Here is a 16,717-nt window from a genome sequence, read left to right as displayed (position 1 = left end):
CACCTCCCAGCCAATGCGCCTCCGCCACAGCGAGAGAGGCCCCGCCCCTTAAAGTCGCAGGCCTCCTGGCGCGAAAGCCCACGCCCCCCTGGACGGCTGCGGCCCCACTCAGCCACTAGGGGGCAGAGCCCACGAGCGGGCGATTTCCCGGACCCGCCCCCCTCGGCTCGGGAAAGCTAAAGCGTGGCAGGGGCCGGGCCGGGGAAGCGGAGGAGGCGGGTCTCCATAGAAACCTCCACCTGTTTCCGGCTAGGCTGTGAGAGATTAGGGGCTGCAGCGGGGGCCAATCTCAGCCAGCTCGCCTCTTCCCAGCGGCCTCTGCGGGAGTGGTGGGTGTTGTACACAATCATCATGGCGGCGGCCGGGGCCCCGGATGGTGAGTGCGGAGGGGGTGGCGGGCGCCTGGCTGGGGCCGAGGTTGCGGGCGATGCGTCGGGGGATGCGGCCTGGCTCCGGAGGGAGGAGCGTGGCTCGGGAGCAGTGGTCTGGCGTCGCTCGGGCAGAGTCCGGTCCCAGGCCCAGCCCGCGGCGAGCGCCCACCCCCTAACCCCCTTGCAGGCATGGAGGAACCTGGCATGGACACGGAGGCCGAGACGGTGGCGACCGAGGCGCCCGCGCGGCCCCTCAACTGCGTGGAGGCCGAAGCCGTGGCGGGGGCGGCGGCCGAGGACTCTTGCGCCGCGCGAGGCATCCTGCAGCCGGCCCCGGCCCAGCCCCCTGGGGACCCCGCGGCCCAGGCCTCGGTCAGCAATGGCGAGGACGCGGGCGGCGGCGCAGGCAGGGAGCTGGTGGATCTGAAGATCATCTGGAATAAGACCAAGCACGACGTGAAGTTCCCCTTAGACAGCACAGGTTCCGAGCTAAAACAGAAGATTCACTCGATTACAGGTAATCCCCGAGGCGCTGACAGCCAGCCTTACCCACTCCGCTTGTTCATTCCTAGTGCTTACACCATGCTAGGCACTGTACTGACCACTTCCTTCCATCAGTTCCCTCAATCTTCCAAAGGATACTTGACTGCCTATTATTACTAAGATGGGGAAAGACATCTGAGATCATAAAGTTTGTAAGTGGCTGAGCTAGGATTCAAGGCCAGGACTGACAATTAGCCCGAGCTTCTCACTAATGTTGCCCTAGCATCTCTAATAAAAAAATCACCTAAGGCCCTCGTTAAATTTACAGCTCCTAGGCTCTTCCCCAGGAGATTCTGATTCAGTGGGTCTGGGAGGTAGCCAGGGATTTATTTTTAGCAAGTATCTTAGGTAATTCTCATAAGGGAAGTTTAGGAAACGCTGCTATTAACTATCATGCTGACCCTTCACATTTGTTGATAATTCTTAATTTTATCTTTATGGTGCTGTGCCATCTGAAATGATTTCTTTTTTTGAGCTTTCTACATACATGTGGTCTGTGAGGCCCATAAGAATGGGAACTTTGTATTGGTTTCTGTATCCCTGATGCCTGTGAATTCTCACTTAATGTTTGAGTAATTAATCAGATGATTGAGGAGTAACTTGGAAAGAATGAGAGCTAGTATTTATTGAACAATTCTAGAATACCAGGCGCCACACTAAATGCTCTATATTTGTCTTGTCTCTTAATCCTTAAAACAAGTCTATACAGAAGGACCTACTCTCATCACTTTTATGAAGTTCTGGAAGTTGAGTCTCAGAGGGTGTGAATTGCCCAAGTTTACAAAGCTAATAGGTGGTAAAGCCAGTGGTCACTTACTGATCTGTTACAGAAGGGCTGTGCACAGTCCATATGGTTTTTTGTTCCTTCCTTTCATTGTCTACCCTCTACCTTTTCCCAAGGTCTCCCTCCTGCCATGCAGAAAGTCATGTATAAGGGACTCGTCCCCGAGGATAAGACATTGAGAGAGATAAAAGTGACCAGTGGGGCCAAGATCATGGTGGTTGGCTCCACGATAAATGATGTTTTAGCAGTAAACACGCCCAAAGACGCTGCGCAACAGGATGCAAAGGCCGAAGAGAACAAGAAGGAGCCTCTCTGCAGGCAGAAAGTGAGTCCGTTGTGTGCTTGTTGGTCCTGAGAAATTTGAGGCTTTGTCCTCTTGAGCCTTGGCTGGTTATATTCTCCCTAGAATAAGCTCCTTTTCGGACAGGGCCCATGATGGAAATTTATGGCAGCAGTTGGGTGCGGCAGTGGAGGTGACAACTACCTGAGATTTGCAACTTTGTCTCATCTGGCGGGTCAGTGTGTCTCAAGTCTACCTACTTTAGGATAAGGCCTTGGTAAAGGGAGGCTTCAGACCAGGTGTTGAAAGGAATCAGATGTGGGTTTCTCTCTCCTATTTAGTGCCAGAGCAAAATGCAGTACTACAAGTAAGCCCTCATTCTGGATAAGTGCTTACATTTGTATTTTGGTTTGTGGCTTCCCTCAAATCAACAAGCCTGGTTTTGGATAGGCATGGAAATCAAAAACTTTCAGAGGTTCCTCTAAAACTGAGCATTTCAGGAAGCCAAATGAAGCTGAGTAGGAAAATAATTACGCTGATTTTTTTTTTTTTTGTCCTCATGCTCCTTGAAATAAGGGCCTGATTTTTCACATTTTCTGTTGCTTGTTTTGGATGGAAGAGATCCAGTCTTGTTTTATGCTCATCATAGCCATTAAAATTCTTTTTATAATTAGGAAAAGTGAGATTATTTTGCTATGGAAGGAACAGGTTGGAAGAATCATCACTTAGGTTCCTATCACCCAGCTAATCCTACTCATTGCTGCCTTCTAGCCCCTCTTGGTAGTGTTCTAGGAAAACAGGTGTTCTCAACTTAACCTGTGTCCTGAGTAGAGTAGATGAACTTGAACCAACATGGTTTTAGTGACCGTGAGCACTAAGATACATAACCAACACTGGAAGAAGGACACCATTTGGGGTTACAGATCTGTGTCATCTGTGTGTGCTTCCAGAACCCAAAAGTGGTCTGAAAATCAAAAGTGTCTTTATAAACTTGGCAGCAAAACCTTACCAGAATTAGTGTGAGTATTCATGTTTTGCTATAGAAAAAAAATTTTAAGAGACAGGGTCTCACTCTGTCACCCAGGCTGGAATGTAGTCACATGATCATAGCTCAAGTGATTCTCCTACCTCAGATTCCTGAGTAGTTATGACTGTAGGTGCATGCTAACATGCCTGGCTATTTTTCAGGGTTTTTTTTTAGAGATGGGGTCTCCCTATGTTGCCCCAGCTGGTCCTAAATTCCTGACCTCAAGTGATCCTCCTGTCTTGGCCTCCCAAAGTTCTGGGATTACAGGTGTGAGTCACCTTGCCCAGCCTTGCTATAGAAATATTAATGTATTTGCTGACAAGGTGCTGCCCCAGACCCCATGGAGGCTATTATGTATCTTAAAGCTATATTATCATTATAAAATCCCTAAAACACTAAAGTCCAAAACATCTGTCTATAAGATTTCAGAAAAGGGATTGTAAACCTATATTGACATCTAAAAGATGTTTATGTAGTTACTTTTTACCCTTACATTATGTCATAATGTTTTATAACTGATTGAGCTTATTTCCATTTTCCTGGCTTTCACTGCCACATGTATGAAATAGTCAACTGTGAGCATGTCAGATGTCAGTGAGTGTTCCCACTGGTCACACCCTTGGAGCATAACATGCCTCTTAAATACAGGGTTTGAGTTCCTAATGGTAGCTTAGCAGGCCTAGAACTGTTCTTCACAGTGCAAGGAAAATTCTTCAAAAGGTACTTGTAAGATATGACTCAAAATCTTCCAACCCATGCTGCTCTGCTGCATTGATGCCAGTTATGAGGCATAACATGGCCTAATGAGGGATACAGTCCCTTTGCTATTTATCGGCTTGTTAAGGAATCTGAGGCTGATGTCTGGAGTGACTCTTTGCTGCTAGCAGCCTGTCAGTGTTGAGTTTATTCCTACCAGAGGGTTTCTGCCATGCCATTGAGGCTTTCGGCTGGCTCGTGGCCACCTGGTGATCAAATTTGATTAAATTTTTACTCTCTACTCATTCATTGCCCCATAGTTTGAGCTTTACCAAGCCATGACTGTATCTATAAAGACACAGATGGAGAGGCCAGTGCGGTGGCTGACACCTATAATCCTAGCCGAGGTGGGAGGATGGCTTGAGGTCAGGAGTTCGAGACCAACCTGAGCAAGAGCAAGACCCCCGTCTCTACTAAAAATAGAAAAATTAGCTGGGCATGATGGCGTACACCTGTAGTCCCAGGAGGCAGTAGTTGGGAGACTGAGGCAAGAGGATAGCTTGAGCCCAGGAATCTGAGATTGTAGTGAGCTGTAATGATGCCACAGCACTCTACCCACGGTGACAGCAAGACTCTGTCTCAAAAAAAAAAAAAAAGAAAAAGACACGGGGAGAGGAGACAAGACTCAGGCATTTGGTCTAGGCAAGAGAGCTGTTTTAGGGAGTCATGAACTTAGAACCCTTAATGGGCTGCCTCCAAGTCCTCAGGGTTGGGCGGGGGTAGAGTTAGAGGCTTCTTAATATCAGGTTATAGAGTAATCAGCATTTCTGTTTGGAATGGTGGCTCTTCACACTTTCTGTGTAGCTGGGGTTGAGGGTAGGGCAGTGGAGAAGACTTCTGCGGTGGGCTTCATCTCCATTTGTTGACGAACTGCCCCTTCTAGACATTTAGGCTGATTACCAGCATCTTGTTGTATTCGTTAGGGGTTTCGGTTGACAGAAGTGGCTGCCATTTTCTCCCTGCCAGGGGAGCAACACCCTTTGTGGCTTTCTGCAGCTTGATGTTTAATCCTTTCAGTGGTGATGTTTTTTTGAGGGGGAGAAGGGCAATCTGGAAATCCTATTTTGCCCTAGAACTTTGATATCTAATATGGTAGCTACATGGGGCTGATTAAAATTAAATAAAATTAAGAAATCAGTTCCTCAGTCATAGTAGCCACATTTCAAGTGCTTAATAGTCACAAGTGTATAGTGGCTAGCACAGTATAGAACACTTCTGTCATTGCAGAAAGTTCTGGTGTACAGCACTGCTCTACAGTATCAAAAGACCCATAGTCTGTCGACATTAAAAGCTTTTGAATCAAAACATGAAGGCTTTCTTCATCCTATATTTCAGAGGGATAGTAACACGACTCATCTGTAGTCAGCTGTTTTCATTTCATTCTCTCTTCTGATTTATGTTATAGCAACACAGGAAAGTGTTGGATAAAGGCAAGCCTGAAGATGTGATGCCGTCTGTTAAGGGTGCCCAGGTAAGCTGTAATTTCTTTGTGAACATTCTGAAAACGAGCCATTCCCAACTTCTGACATCCTGAGATTCCTGTAATCGTGACCTCGAGTCCTGTCCCTTTTCTTTTGTTCTAACTGTCCCTCCACTTCTTACCATGCTCTTGTGCCTCCAGGAGCGCCTGCCGGCGGTACCCTTGTCTGGCATGTACAATAAGTCCGGAGGAAAAGTGAGACTCACCTTTAAGCTAGAGCAAGACCAGCTGTGGATCGGCACTAAAGGTACGTTATCCCTCTCATCCTCCTGGCTCGCTGCCTGCCTCCAGCACCTAGCAGCACTCTCATTCCTGAGTGCGACTCTGCTCCTCATTCTCAAACCTCTCTCTCTCTCCACTGTGCTTTGCGTGCTTCTGGCTTTGGAATTTGCTTTTAGATGCTCGCCTTTTGTTTGGACCCTTTTCCCTGTTCTTTTTGGTCTAATCTCAGGGCCAATCCATGAAACATTGCATACAAAATCAGAGGTCCCAAACGTGTGGCCCAAGGGCCAGGTCTGGTCCTCAGATAAGGGTTTTATGGGATTACACACAATGTATAAAAATCGGGAGATTTCACTTAATCTGATTTTTTTGGCTTCTCTTGAAAAAAATCAAATGATCTGGCCGTTTGGGGCCTGCATTCTCACATGGCATTCTAACAGTAGAGCCAAGTAGTGGTTTCCAGTGGGCTACAGTCCTTGTGGTCCCATATATTTTATACATAGCCAGCTTCGTTCATTTATGTCACCTGCCTGGCCCCTGTAGGTCAGAGTTTGACCCTGTAGTAGGTGAAGGCTTCCTACCTGCTGCCTAGGAACCTGCCTTTCCCTCCCTGCCTGGTTGTCCTCTGTCCGCTCCACCCCTGCACGGTACTTGACCAGCCTTGCTGTTTGCTGGGAAGTGTCTCTGACTGTCCCCTCTCTCCCTTCCCCCAGATGGTTATAAAGTCCTGTTAGTTACACTCCAGAATTGTCTGTCCCTTTCTTTGCCACGCTATTGTGCCAGTTGAGGCTCCTTGCATCTTTAAACTTGGTCTGTTCAAAGCACGCTAACCTGTTTCCCTGCCCCCTTTGTGTTTTCTTCTGTCCTGTCCATCTTGTATACCACTTTTTGTCACTGGTTCCTGTGCTCAAAAACTTTTGGCCCTTTAAGGCCAAGTTCAGCTGCCTAACCACAGTGTTCCATGTTGTCAACAATGAGCCCCAGTTTCAATTTTCGACCTAGCTTCCTGCCTCGTTTGCCCTGTTTCCCCTGTGTATTTCAGCCGCACAATTCCCTGACCTTCCCAACATGCTTTGCACAGCTCCTTGTCTTTGCTCATGCTGTGCCCTCACCCGGAATGTCTTCTTCCCATTCCCTGTTATTAATAAAATCTTCCAAGGCCCTACTTAAATGACCTCTCCTAATGAAGCCTTCCCTGATATCTACCCCACCCTCCAAATGAATCGCTGCCGCTTCTGTTCATAGAGCGCTCCATTTATATCCCCAGGGCACTCACTCATTACTCTCTGACTTGTCTGTCCCCCTGTTAGATTCCTGGAGGGAACCGAACATGCCTAATTCACCTGTTTCTGGCCAGCACTGTAGGTATTCAGTGTTCGAGGTAAATGCTACAGAGAAGTATAGGGGGTCCCATCCTCTGAGGTTAATTGGTTTCAGGGACAGGCCATTTAGTATGACTCCACTTAAAATGGGACCAAAGTTTTATGGAAAATAATCGGGGCAGGAATGGTGGGGAGTGAGACTTTTGTCATCTAAAACACAAAAACAAGTTTCTTATTTTTCAAACCTATGCTGGTTCTTAAAATGAACAAAGATTGAAATGCCAAAAACACTTGAGTCTTCTAACAATTTTATGATAACTTGCTGTATTCTTCACTTCACATTCAACTCTAACCGCATGGTCAAAGCAAGTTTTGCAAAATATTTAAGGGTTTCCCCAGTTTTTCAAGGGTCACTGAACCCTTTGCTGGATCATTCTCTTCTGCAGAGCCTGTCCCATCATCCCCCTTATCAGTAGTTAGCTACCTGGCCTCCGGACTTTGCAGATGATTTTGCTTAGTTCTCTCTAATTGCATTCACTTGCTGAAATGCATAGACTTCCCGCCTCTTGCTAGACTTCTACTTTTGCTTGTGGGCAGTATAAGGCAGTTGCTAAGGCTGATCTGGGAAGACGCTGCCAGGAGGATAGGTACAGGCAGGAGGCTGTAGATGGGGGACTAAGTCTCTAAGTGCTCGCTGGTTCCTCAGGGAATATTTTTGTGTTATGAAGTTGTGTAGGGAACACATCATAACCGCAGGGACTGATAGAACCAGAACCTTCTGAACCTTTGTTAGAGGCTTTTATTTTAGCTAGTAGGAGCAGCCACCTTCTTGCTTTGGCCTGAAGGCAAAGCTGTAGATAAAGCTTGATGTGTTGGGGCTTCTGCATTAGTGAAGGTCTCCTTACCAGCCTTGTTGGGGAGCATGGCCATGAACTACTCATGTCTTCCAAGGTTGACCAAGGCTGAGATTTTCCTTCCCACCCAGTCCAGTGAGCCTCTGGAGCCCAGGGGGCAGGCACTCGTCCCACTTGCCCAGGAGTCCTGTCACCTGAGTGTCATAAGTACATGTAGGAGGACAGCTTGTTCTGGGAGTTGGCTAGTAGCCACTGGCTTCATCTTTCTGCTGGCAAGAAGCTACCGTGCTGTGCAGTGACCGTCCCAGCAGCTGGTTGGCCTCTCCGCGAACGCTTGGCTGAGTAAGTGTCCCTCAAGGGCTACTACTCGGCTTAAACTCCCTGTGCCAGCTTGTGTAGGAGGCGGCAGTACTGAGAGCCTCAAGCACAACAGGGCGATAAGAACAAGCTCCAGGGAGGAAATGTGAACGTGTGAAGCTGCCAGGGGAGAGTGTGTGCCCCGATTGCAGGGGCTGGAATGTAGCTAATAGTCTAATCAGGGAGCAGGAATGTGCGTCCAGGATTGTCCAGCCTTAGAAGTTTTCAAGAGAAGCCAGAAATCTATATTTTTATGTGAAATCTCCAGATGTTTCAACATGAAAGGTGTTTTAAAAGTTTCAGGCTTAAAGACAACTGCTGGTGAGGTCCTGCCTGGAGACCACTGTTTTACGGCCACCAAAAGTCAAAACCTAAACATACATTTTCAGGTCCCTTCTCCCTGACCCCCATTTTTTTTTTTTTTTTAGAGACCAAGGCCTATTGAACAGAAGTAAAATGTCTTAAGTCACCAGCTAGACCAGAACCCAGGTCTCTAAATTCCTAGTCTGTTTTGTCAACTGACCTATTTTCAGATTCTCCCTTTCCTGACTTTTCTTTCTGTGAAGGCTGTAATGAGTTTTTTTTTTTTCAACTTGATTTAACTGTTTGCTGAAAACGTCCCCTGTACCTGAAATGTCTGCTGCTTCCGGGTGGCCATTTCCTGTCGTGCAGGTGCCTCACACCCAGTCCCGCTGTACTTGGCTCACTCCCAGCAGTCCCATCTCACTCCAGGCATCCCTTGCTGCTCCTCTTTCTCACCTGCCATCTTTACACTTGCCTCAAGATGTCTTCTATCCCATATGATCAGTGGTATCTCAAGTGTTGATCACAAGAGGTTATAAATGTTTCCAGAGAACTGCATAAAATGTGTGACTATGGAGGGGTGGGGGGACCTGGGGGGAAGGGGGCAAGGGAGCAGGATCATGGGATGGAGACTAGTCTTAAAGCCAGGCATTCCCCTCTCGTTGTCGGAGCCACAGGGGAACACGCTTACCTCTTTGTTCTTGGGCCTCCTGACTCTCCCTGTCCCAGGCACCCAAGACCTTAGCCAATGCTGGGCTTGGGTAAAAAGGTTACAAAGCGTTTCTTGGGTATTTTTTAACCATCAGACTTTAGAAAATAATGTCAGGGACAGTATCTCCACTCTCAGAGAGCTTTACTATATCATTGCCAAATCCTGTTTCCCATTTGCTTCTAAGGAGTTCCCAGCTCCCAAGCAGGGCTCTAGGTGCACTTGATCAGAAGATTCTGTCCTATCGTCCCTAGAGGGCATGGTGCCAGTCACTTGACTGTAGATCCCACAGCCACCAGCCCTGACAAGGGACTGCTGAATGAGAGGAGTTAGAACAGGAGGGGCTTTGAATAATCACTGTAATCCCTCTCAACTTAGAGCGGACTGAGAAATTGCCCATGGGCTCCATTAAAAATGTGGTCAGTGAACCTATCGAAGGACATGAAGACTACCATATGATGGTAAGTAGCACTGGCTGAGTCTGGCCTCTCTCTAGACTCCTGCTTCTGCTTCATCTCGCAGGGAATGGATTTTTAACTGAGCTTTTTTAAGTGAAGGGAAAACTCAGTCTTCAGAAGATGCGCTGTTTTAAGACCCTCATGTTTTCTTCATCTACTTAGAACTTGATCCACGACCCTATTCTTAGTTCTATTTTGCAAATCCCCTCAACACATCTTCCCCCAATTTAAAGGGGGTTGTTCTTTATCCCTTTTAGAAATGTCTCTTTGCCTCCCTCTCATTTGTAATAGTTTGTTTTTAGAGCAGGAGAATAAGCATAAAGAGGAGGAATGGCTTGTGGATTTTCATTTTAAATTTTGTGTTGCCTGTAAAAACAAAACCTGCCCCCTGCCCTGGTGCTGGTGAGGACACCAGGCAGTTTCCCTTCTGTAGTGGCCCTGCTCTTCCCAGGCTGTACCCACTGGGTGGCCAAGGACCCTGTGTGGAGGAAGGGGTCTGTGAAGCCTCTGTTCTGCATAGAATCTTCTCTGCAGACAACAGGCTGCTCCTTCCCAGGACAGAATGTTTGGAGGCATTCTGCAAGTCTGTGCAGAACAAAGCAAAGAATCAGTGGTCTGCTAAAGTGAGCAGCTTAGGCAAAGTTTCTATTTTCCCAGCACTGTTTGCAGGAGACACTTTAACAATGAAGTTGAGCTACTTCAACTCTGAAGGTGCTAGACAGGGACGTGAGCTGAGCATTCCCAGTGTGAGGATGGGGCTGTCTGCCATTCTCTTTCTGAGGAGGCAGGTTTTTCAGCATCCAGCCTATAGTGATGTAGCTACATCGGTCCCATCCCAGAGAGAAGAAACAGCTAGTGTTTTGACCTGTGGGTTGGTGGTACCAAGTGCAGGGCAGAGGGTTGCGTTGGAAGATCCTCTTGCTATAGGAGAAATCAGTCAAAGGGGCGCTAAGTGTGGTGGGCTAGGGAGCCAGCCCTGTCCCCCTTCTGCCCTGTCAGTGCCTGTCCGCTCAGTGGTACGGCCACAAGGCCATGGCTGAGAGTACAGTCCCCTGGCTGTGGGGCTCCTGGGAGCAACGAGGACGTCATTGGGGCTTCTTTCAGGTGCTCTGGCAGCACTTCCACCCCTACTCTCTGTGGTCTTTAAAACAAGGACTACACCCAGATTTGTTTGGCTTGCTTCAATTATCTTTCTGCTTTAATAGTTAGATTTTAATAATTTTAGCTGGGCCCCTTAACTCCTTTTTAAATCATTTGTGCTGCTGGTTTGGCCCTGTAAGGTTTGCAGCCCCAGTTTTCAAGCTGCCTGGTGATAGGGATTACAGACAAGTTGAGGGGACCATTTTAGACATCTTTGAAGGAATTGGTGTGGATGGGTGATGGCTTAGTATTTAGTGGAAATAGTCATTTCACTCTGGAGTCCTTTCTGGCAGAGGGTGGTTCTAATAGCCCTCTTCTTTCTAGACATCATTAAGGAGCACCTTTACCTTTGTCCTAATGAAAGCGTTTACTTCCCTCTTTTCACAGATGCTGTTTCTCTAGCTAGATTAATGTGTCACAATTCACAATTACAAAGGTGTGGCTGTGCTTTTTCATTTTTAGAGAAATGTTTAAAAAATACAGAAAAGGAGAGAGAATAATACTATCACAAACCCATATATCCATCACCGAGAAATGACAATTGTAAATATTTTGTAACTTGATTTAAATTTTTTTAAATAAAAGAAATAAAATTTCCCAACAGTGACGACGTCCCCACTGTCTTCCCCTTCCCCTGTTACCACTGTTACGTGTTATGTGTCATGTGTGTCCTTCCCATGTATCCCTGCTTTTATTTACACATGTATCCATGAACAAGATCAAGTATCATTTTGTGTTGTTTCAGTTTTCATAAATGGTATCATGGCATTATGTGTCATTCTATAACCTGCTTTTTTTGGTTCGACATTATGATCGATTGCTATTAACTCTAGATCCATGTGGATCTAGTCCATACCTTTATAGAAAAATACTTCAGTATTTGTATGAGTAGGCCACATCACTTTTAATTATGTATTCCCTTACTGCTGGATATGTAGGTTGTTGCCAGGTTTTTATCGTTTCTGACTGCTGCTTTGAACATCCACACCTGTTTCCTTGTGCATGTGTGACAGGTTTTCTAGGGCAGTGGTTCTCAAACCGTGGTCTCCGGATCAGCAGTGCTGCCTCACCTGGGAGCTTGTTAAAAAGTGTCTCAGGCCCTACCCCAGACCTTCCAAATCAGAAATGCCAAGGGGTGGAGCCTGCTGATCTGTGTTTCAACAAGCCTTCTGGATGGTTCTGATAACTCAAGTTTGACGACCGCTGCTTTAGGGTTGGCTATGCTTAACAACCACTTTTTTTTTTTCTTTTTTGACCTGTTAGGAGAATGTTCCCCATGTGCACAGTTTTGTTTTGTTTTTTTTTCCTTCCCTTTTTAATTAATTCATTTCCCAACCCTCCCCCTTGTTTGTTGTTCTGCCTGCTTGGTCTCCCAACCTCTGAAGTACGGCTTGGTTTTCCTTTTTCCCTTCCAGGCGTTTCAGTTGGGCCCCACAGAAGCCTCTTACTACTGGGTGTACTGGGTTCCAACTCAATATGTGGATGCAATCAAAGACACTGTGCTGGGGAAATGGCAGTATTTTTGAAAGCACTTTCACCTCTGGCCCAGGAGACTGACCCAAAGTGAAGGACATTGCCGGGAGAGGCCTGCAGCATCCCTGGATTTCAGAGTTCTGGAACTTTGTTCAAAAAAAATCTATATTCAATCTAAGGCGATGTGGTGACTGAAGCCAGAGGTGATGTACTTTCACCATTAGCTTAATTTTAACTTAAAATCACCGGTTCCCTTTCTTGCAGTTAGCTTCATACCATTTTTAAAGTTAAAACGGTGGAAATCAATAAATTTGAATTCCGAACATGTTGTGTGGAATACTCTTAAGTGTGTTTGAGAGTAGATCTGCCAATTATGTTGAGAAGGGAATGATCAAAAGCTTTCTGGTTTTTTTAAGTGATTTCAACTGAAATATTTTCATAAATCTTTGGTTGCAAACATTTGGACTGCATTGTGATAAGTTGGGTTGTATTTTTTTCCTTTTTCATATAAAATTGTATGCAAAATGGGGGGGTTAGTAAGCCATATATTTCTATCCATTGATTCAGATTTAATTCTTTCCCTTTTTTCATTTTCTCACTTCCTAGAGATTAGTTTTTGTTTTAAAAACCCAAAGATGTCAGTTCCTCTTTTAGTACCTCATCAACGCTTCCTTTCCTGGGCTCCCTCCCGCCGTGCTGCTGCTGCTTGTGAAAGCGCGGTGGGAGAGGAAGAGGTCTTTGGTCTTGGTCAGGGAGCTCTCACACTTGCTGTGGTGTTTGTTGAGCAGCAGAGTATCTCACAGTGACTCCTGTCTAAACGTCTTGCCCTTTGGGCCCCCATCTCTGGGGAGCTCCATGGCTGGTCTGCAACCCTCACTGAGCTTGGCTTTGAGGCCCAGCCTGGCATGGGTGTGCCTGGGCTGTGTTGCTCGAAAGCCCCAGCTCCCAGGCAGACAAAGGCCTCTTCGAGGAGGAGCCAGGTAGGAGATAGTTTATACTGCCACATAACCACAGATCCAGATACCTTCTTTCTTTGGAAGTTTTCAAGAAATTCTTAAGCAGTCCAATGGTTATTTCAATTATGCTTCTCCATTTGGCCCTTCTGCTCATGCATTAAGTTCAAGTGTCCTTTATCCCAGGTTCAGAGATGCTGCCTTCCTCCGTAAGAAGACAACGGTCTTAGTGGGTTGGCCACTGTCATTTGAACAATGAAAGTGGGATAAATTGCTTTCATGATTAGCTCACCCTTTTCTAGTTTTTAGCCCTTTTGTTGTTTGTACACGTGAACTTCTGTCCATCTCCTTCTGGCTTGATTGACTCTGAAATGAGGGAAAGTCTCTTGGTGAACGATATCCTTTGTGCTGTTTGCTGTTTCTCTGCTGCTGTCTTTGCAATTCTCCTCTCACTGGTTGCAGGCTCTCATAGTACAGTTTGGCGAGAAATCTTCCAAACTTCACATTTTGGATTCTAGGCTGTTACCCCTCATTCTGTGAAACGTATTAGCATGTATTCGCCTAAGATGACTATTCCTTGTGAGCCAGTTAATGATGATATTCTACGCCCTTCCCTTCTAAGCTGTAGTTCAGGAATCCAGCCCACGTAGACAGACTCTTGCTTTCTGTGGTGTAGTCAATGCCAAGTTCTGCATCTGAGCAGGAAAATCTACTCTTTGCTTTTTTGGGGGCATAAGTATACATGTGAAGTGCAGCGTCCAAGAAACTGCCTGTTTTTCATCCCTTGAAAAAGGAGTGGTCATTGCAGCTTTTCTGTCCTTGTCGGCCTGCAGTTCCTGGGGAAAAGAGTGCTTCTTTGCTACTTGTGCAAGCCTCCCTCTATGGGTGACAGGTCTATGGAGGAAATGATACGTATTAATAGCAAGGAGAGCATCATCTCGGTTCGAATACTGCCCCCTCCGTTTGCCAATACCCCAGTCCTAGAGACTTGTTTTGATAGTGCCGCACATCCACTTTTGAGCTCTCAAAGCAGGCATCTCCGTCCCCAGACTGGCCTTGCTGCTCCCCAAGGCCCCTCCGCCCATTCCCCTCACTTGCCCTGCTCTGGCGGCTCCCCCATGCGACAGCCCTTCCTCCCAGCGAGAGCGCGTTTTCCAACATTTTCCATCGTCTCCCTGCTCCCCGAGGGCCAACTGCTTCTCACTCAGGCTGGTATCGTTTCAGGAGGACCAAAGCCTGCGTGAGCCTTTTTATTGTAAGTACAATGGTGCTTTTTTCATTACTTCGAAATATTATATATCAATAATGTAAATGACACCTTTTCCCATGGAGCTGTTTGAGTATTGCTTCACGGAGCTCACTAAATCTGCTCCAACAGTCTTGAGCTCTGGCTCCTCGCCCTGTCTGCATGGAAGACCTTGCTCTGGAAGCTCTCAGGAGCGGAGAGGTAGACAGCATCAGAAGCCACTGGGAGAAGTGTTTCCGATCTGTGTCTGGGTCACAGCAGTATTCACTATTTTGTCACTCAGTCCCACGAGCAGTCTCTTCATATATTTCTTACAGTCTGGAGTGTGCTGACTAAATACTGTGTAAGCAAATTGAAATACTCTTTCCCCTTAGGTAGCATCACAGTGTTTATTTTTTTCCTCAGGATTATTTCTGTACAATTTCTTCAGTGTCCGAGGGGACCGGATCTTTCCGTCACTGTGGCAGAGGGCATGCTGTGGATAGAGGAAGAGCTGGTTCCGGGAGAGGGACTCTAACAGTGTTACCTGAAGCTAGAGGTCGAGGGCAGGCCTGCCCACTGTCCGTGGTCGAGGAGGCTGCTTGCTCGTCCATGTTGGACACCTGAGCTTGCTGACGGGCTTCTTTCTTGTACAGAATTTGTTCCGGTGATCCTCCTGCAGGTCTTTGCTCACAGACATCATGCCTTTCTTTCCCTGCCTGAGGCATCTTGGCAGAATAATGTGACAATATAATCCCTGCTGAGCCCGGTCCCTGTCAGCTGTTTCAGACGGTCAAATCAGAGAATTTAGAAAGACTCATGAGTTGCTGGAACTCCTTGGTATTAAGTATTTTAATCCAAGATGGGCCTTTTGCAAGTAGCGTTAGCTCTTTTTAAATAAAGTTTAACTGAGCTGAGTAAGGATGCACTTTGTTATAATCTTGTGGTCATAGTAGGGTCCCAGGTGAGGCCCTCAGTAGGCTCCTTAGTTGCTGCTTTACCTTATGAGGGCCAAAGAGATTAATTGCCACGTTGCCACATCTCAGAAAAGTTGCCATATTTCACCCAGAAGGGGCTTGTTTTCCTCTTCTTTCTTTAACCATGTGCCTGGAGGAGCGCTCTGGGCTCTTGCACTTGGCCCACCCTCTCTTTGCCAGGGGCAGGGAAGGGACAGGGAACGGATTCGGTGTGCCAAGGGCTGTGCAAGGGCAGGCCTTCTTTCCACCCACCCGCTGAGGGAGCCGTCTTTTCTCTCGCTCCTCGCCGCTGTTCATGCTTGTTGTCTTGGAAAAGGATGGTCCCTTTGTCTTAAGGCTTTGCAATAAAGTCATCTCCAGTTAGGATTGGCACCTGTTCCCTTCTTAATAGGGCCTCAAGGCCTTTCTGAAGTTGCAGGCAGTCAGGAGCCCTCTGATGTGCAGAACATCTGGTAGATTTACCTGCCAGGCTGGGTGGTTCTACTGCTTTCTAGATTTCTAGGAACCTCTTTCTTTTTCTTTTTTAAAGAGTTCTGCAGAATTATTTGACAATAAATGTAAGTACCATGTTTTCTTGTGGTGTACGCTCTGTTCTGGTTTCTGTTTTTAAATCAAATGCCTGTTTGGGAGGAGATGAACGTATTTAGTCTATTAGATTTGCGCTGCTGGACTTTTTTTTTTTTTTTTTTTAAAGTGTAACCTTGACTAGCTGTCTTATTGTTTATCCTGTAAGATTAGTCTATCAATTAAAGTTTGATAATTAATTGCGTCTCCTTTTCCTTCCAATTTCTTACGCGCCTAATCCATGCTGGGGATTGACCAACATTTGGAAGTGGGTCCGGAGCCCTGTTTGGCAGTTGTGCTCTTACGTAATTGGCTTTAAGTATATCCAACTTTATTCTCTGCTGAAAACAGTTGATATTTACTCTGTATTAGTCAAGGTGAGCAACTTGACTGTGAGCCACGCTTCTGTTGGGGCGGCCTCCTTCTCGGCCCTGGCCTCCAAGGCCAGAGAAGGGAAGCTGCCTCCCTGTCCTTCCACCTGACTGGGTGCCTTACGTAGCCTCAGCTGGCCATTTAGCCTGCAAGGACATGTTTAATAAAACGCTGAGAATGGGGCTACAGTTTAGCCACAAGCTACACAGACCCAAGAATGGGGAGGGAGAAAATCTATTACCAAAAATGGGCCAAGAACGGAATCCTTGGTATGAAGAGTGATGGTTTGTCAAAACTGGTTCTGACCCAGCACCACTCCCATTAGACCCCTTCTCCTCTCCCCTCTACTTTGTAAATGTTCTGAAAGTTCTGGTCTCACTTCCCCTTCCTGGTCGGGGGGGTGAGGGGAGTGAGCTCTTTTTTCCATTTTCCCAGTACCTCATAATCCTGAAACAACACTGCCAGGTTCTTAAGGATCCGAGAGTTGCGTGAGAGAGAACTGGGTGGGATTGTGCCACATGCTGCACGTTGGCTGACGCCCACCTAG

At 46.7% G+C, this 16,717-nt stretch overlaps 1 protein-coding gene across 4 annotated transcripts; it reads left to right on the top strand.

Annotated features, from left to right (window-relative positions):
* Nucleotides 1–209: 209 nt before the first annotated feature.
* UBFD1 (ubiquitin family domain containing 1) lies at nt 210–15,998 on the top strand. 4 transcript variants are annotated; one of them, XR_011235309.1, is made up of 9 exons: nt 279–376; nt 559–888; nt 1,815–2,023; nt 5,167–5,232; nt 5,383–5,488; nt 6,774–6,844; nt 9,387–9,469; nt 10,994–11,042; nt 12,022–12,080. XR_011235309.1 is itself a non-coding variant. In XM_069486810.1 (8 exons), the coding sequence occupies exons 1-7, from the start codon at nt 352–354 to the stop codon at nt 9,465–9,467; spliced, it is 888 nt and encodes a 295-aa protein (XP_069342911.1). In that variant the 5' UTR covers nt 279–351; the 3' UTR covers nt 9,468–9,469; nt 12,022–12,084. The 4 variants fall into 4 exon arrangements, 3 of the variants coding, with proteins under 3 accessions (XP_069342913.1, XP_069342911.1, XP_069342912.1); XM_069486810.1 differs by lacking the exon at nt 10,994–11,042 and having other exon boundaries at nt 12,022–12,084; XM_069486811.1 differs by lacking the exon at nt 6,774–6,844 and having other exon boundaries at nt 12,022–12,073.
* The last annotated feature ends 719 nt before the right edge of the window (nt 15,999–16,717 follow it).

The sequence above is a fragment of the Eulemur rufifrons genome, chromosome 14 (genome assembly GCF_041146395.1).
Source record: "Eulemur rufifrons isolate Redbay chromosome 14, OSU_ERuf_1, whole genome shotgun sequence".
Taxonomy (NCBI): Eukaryota; Metazoa; Chordata; class Mammalia; order Primates; family Lemuridae; genus Eulemur; species Eulemur rufifrons.
Note: the sequence above shows the minus strand (reverse complement) of the source record. Positions and strands in the feature narration are given on the sequence as shown.

What these genes read in the sequence shown, in the direction of transcription:
- UBFD1 (XM_069486812.1), top strand. Translation starts at nt 352, where the DNA reads ATGGCGGCGGCCGGGGCCCCGGATG. An exon ending in AGCCTCTCTGCAGGCAGAAA is followed by an intron (nt 2,024 to 5,166) that starts GTGAGTCCGTTG and finishes TTTATGTTATAG; the next exon opens with CAACACAGGAAAGTGTTGGA. An exon ending in CGTCTGTTAAGGGTGCCCAG is followed by an intron (nt 5,233 to 5,382) that starts GTAAGCTGTAAT and finishes TTGTGCCTCCAG; the next exon opens with GAGCGCCTGCCGGCGGTACC.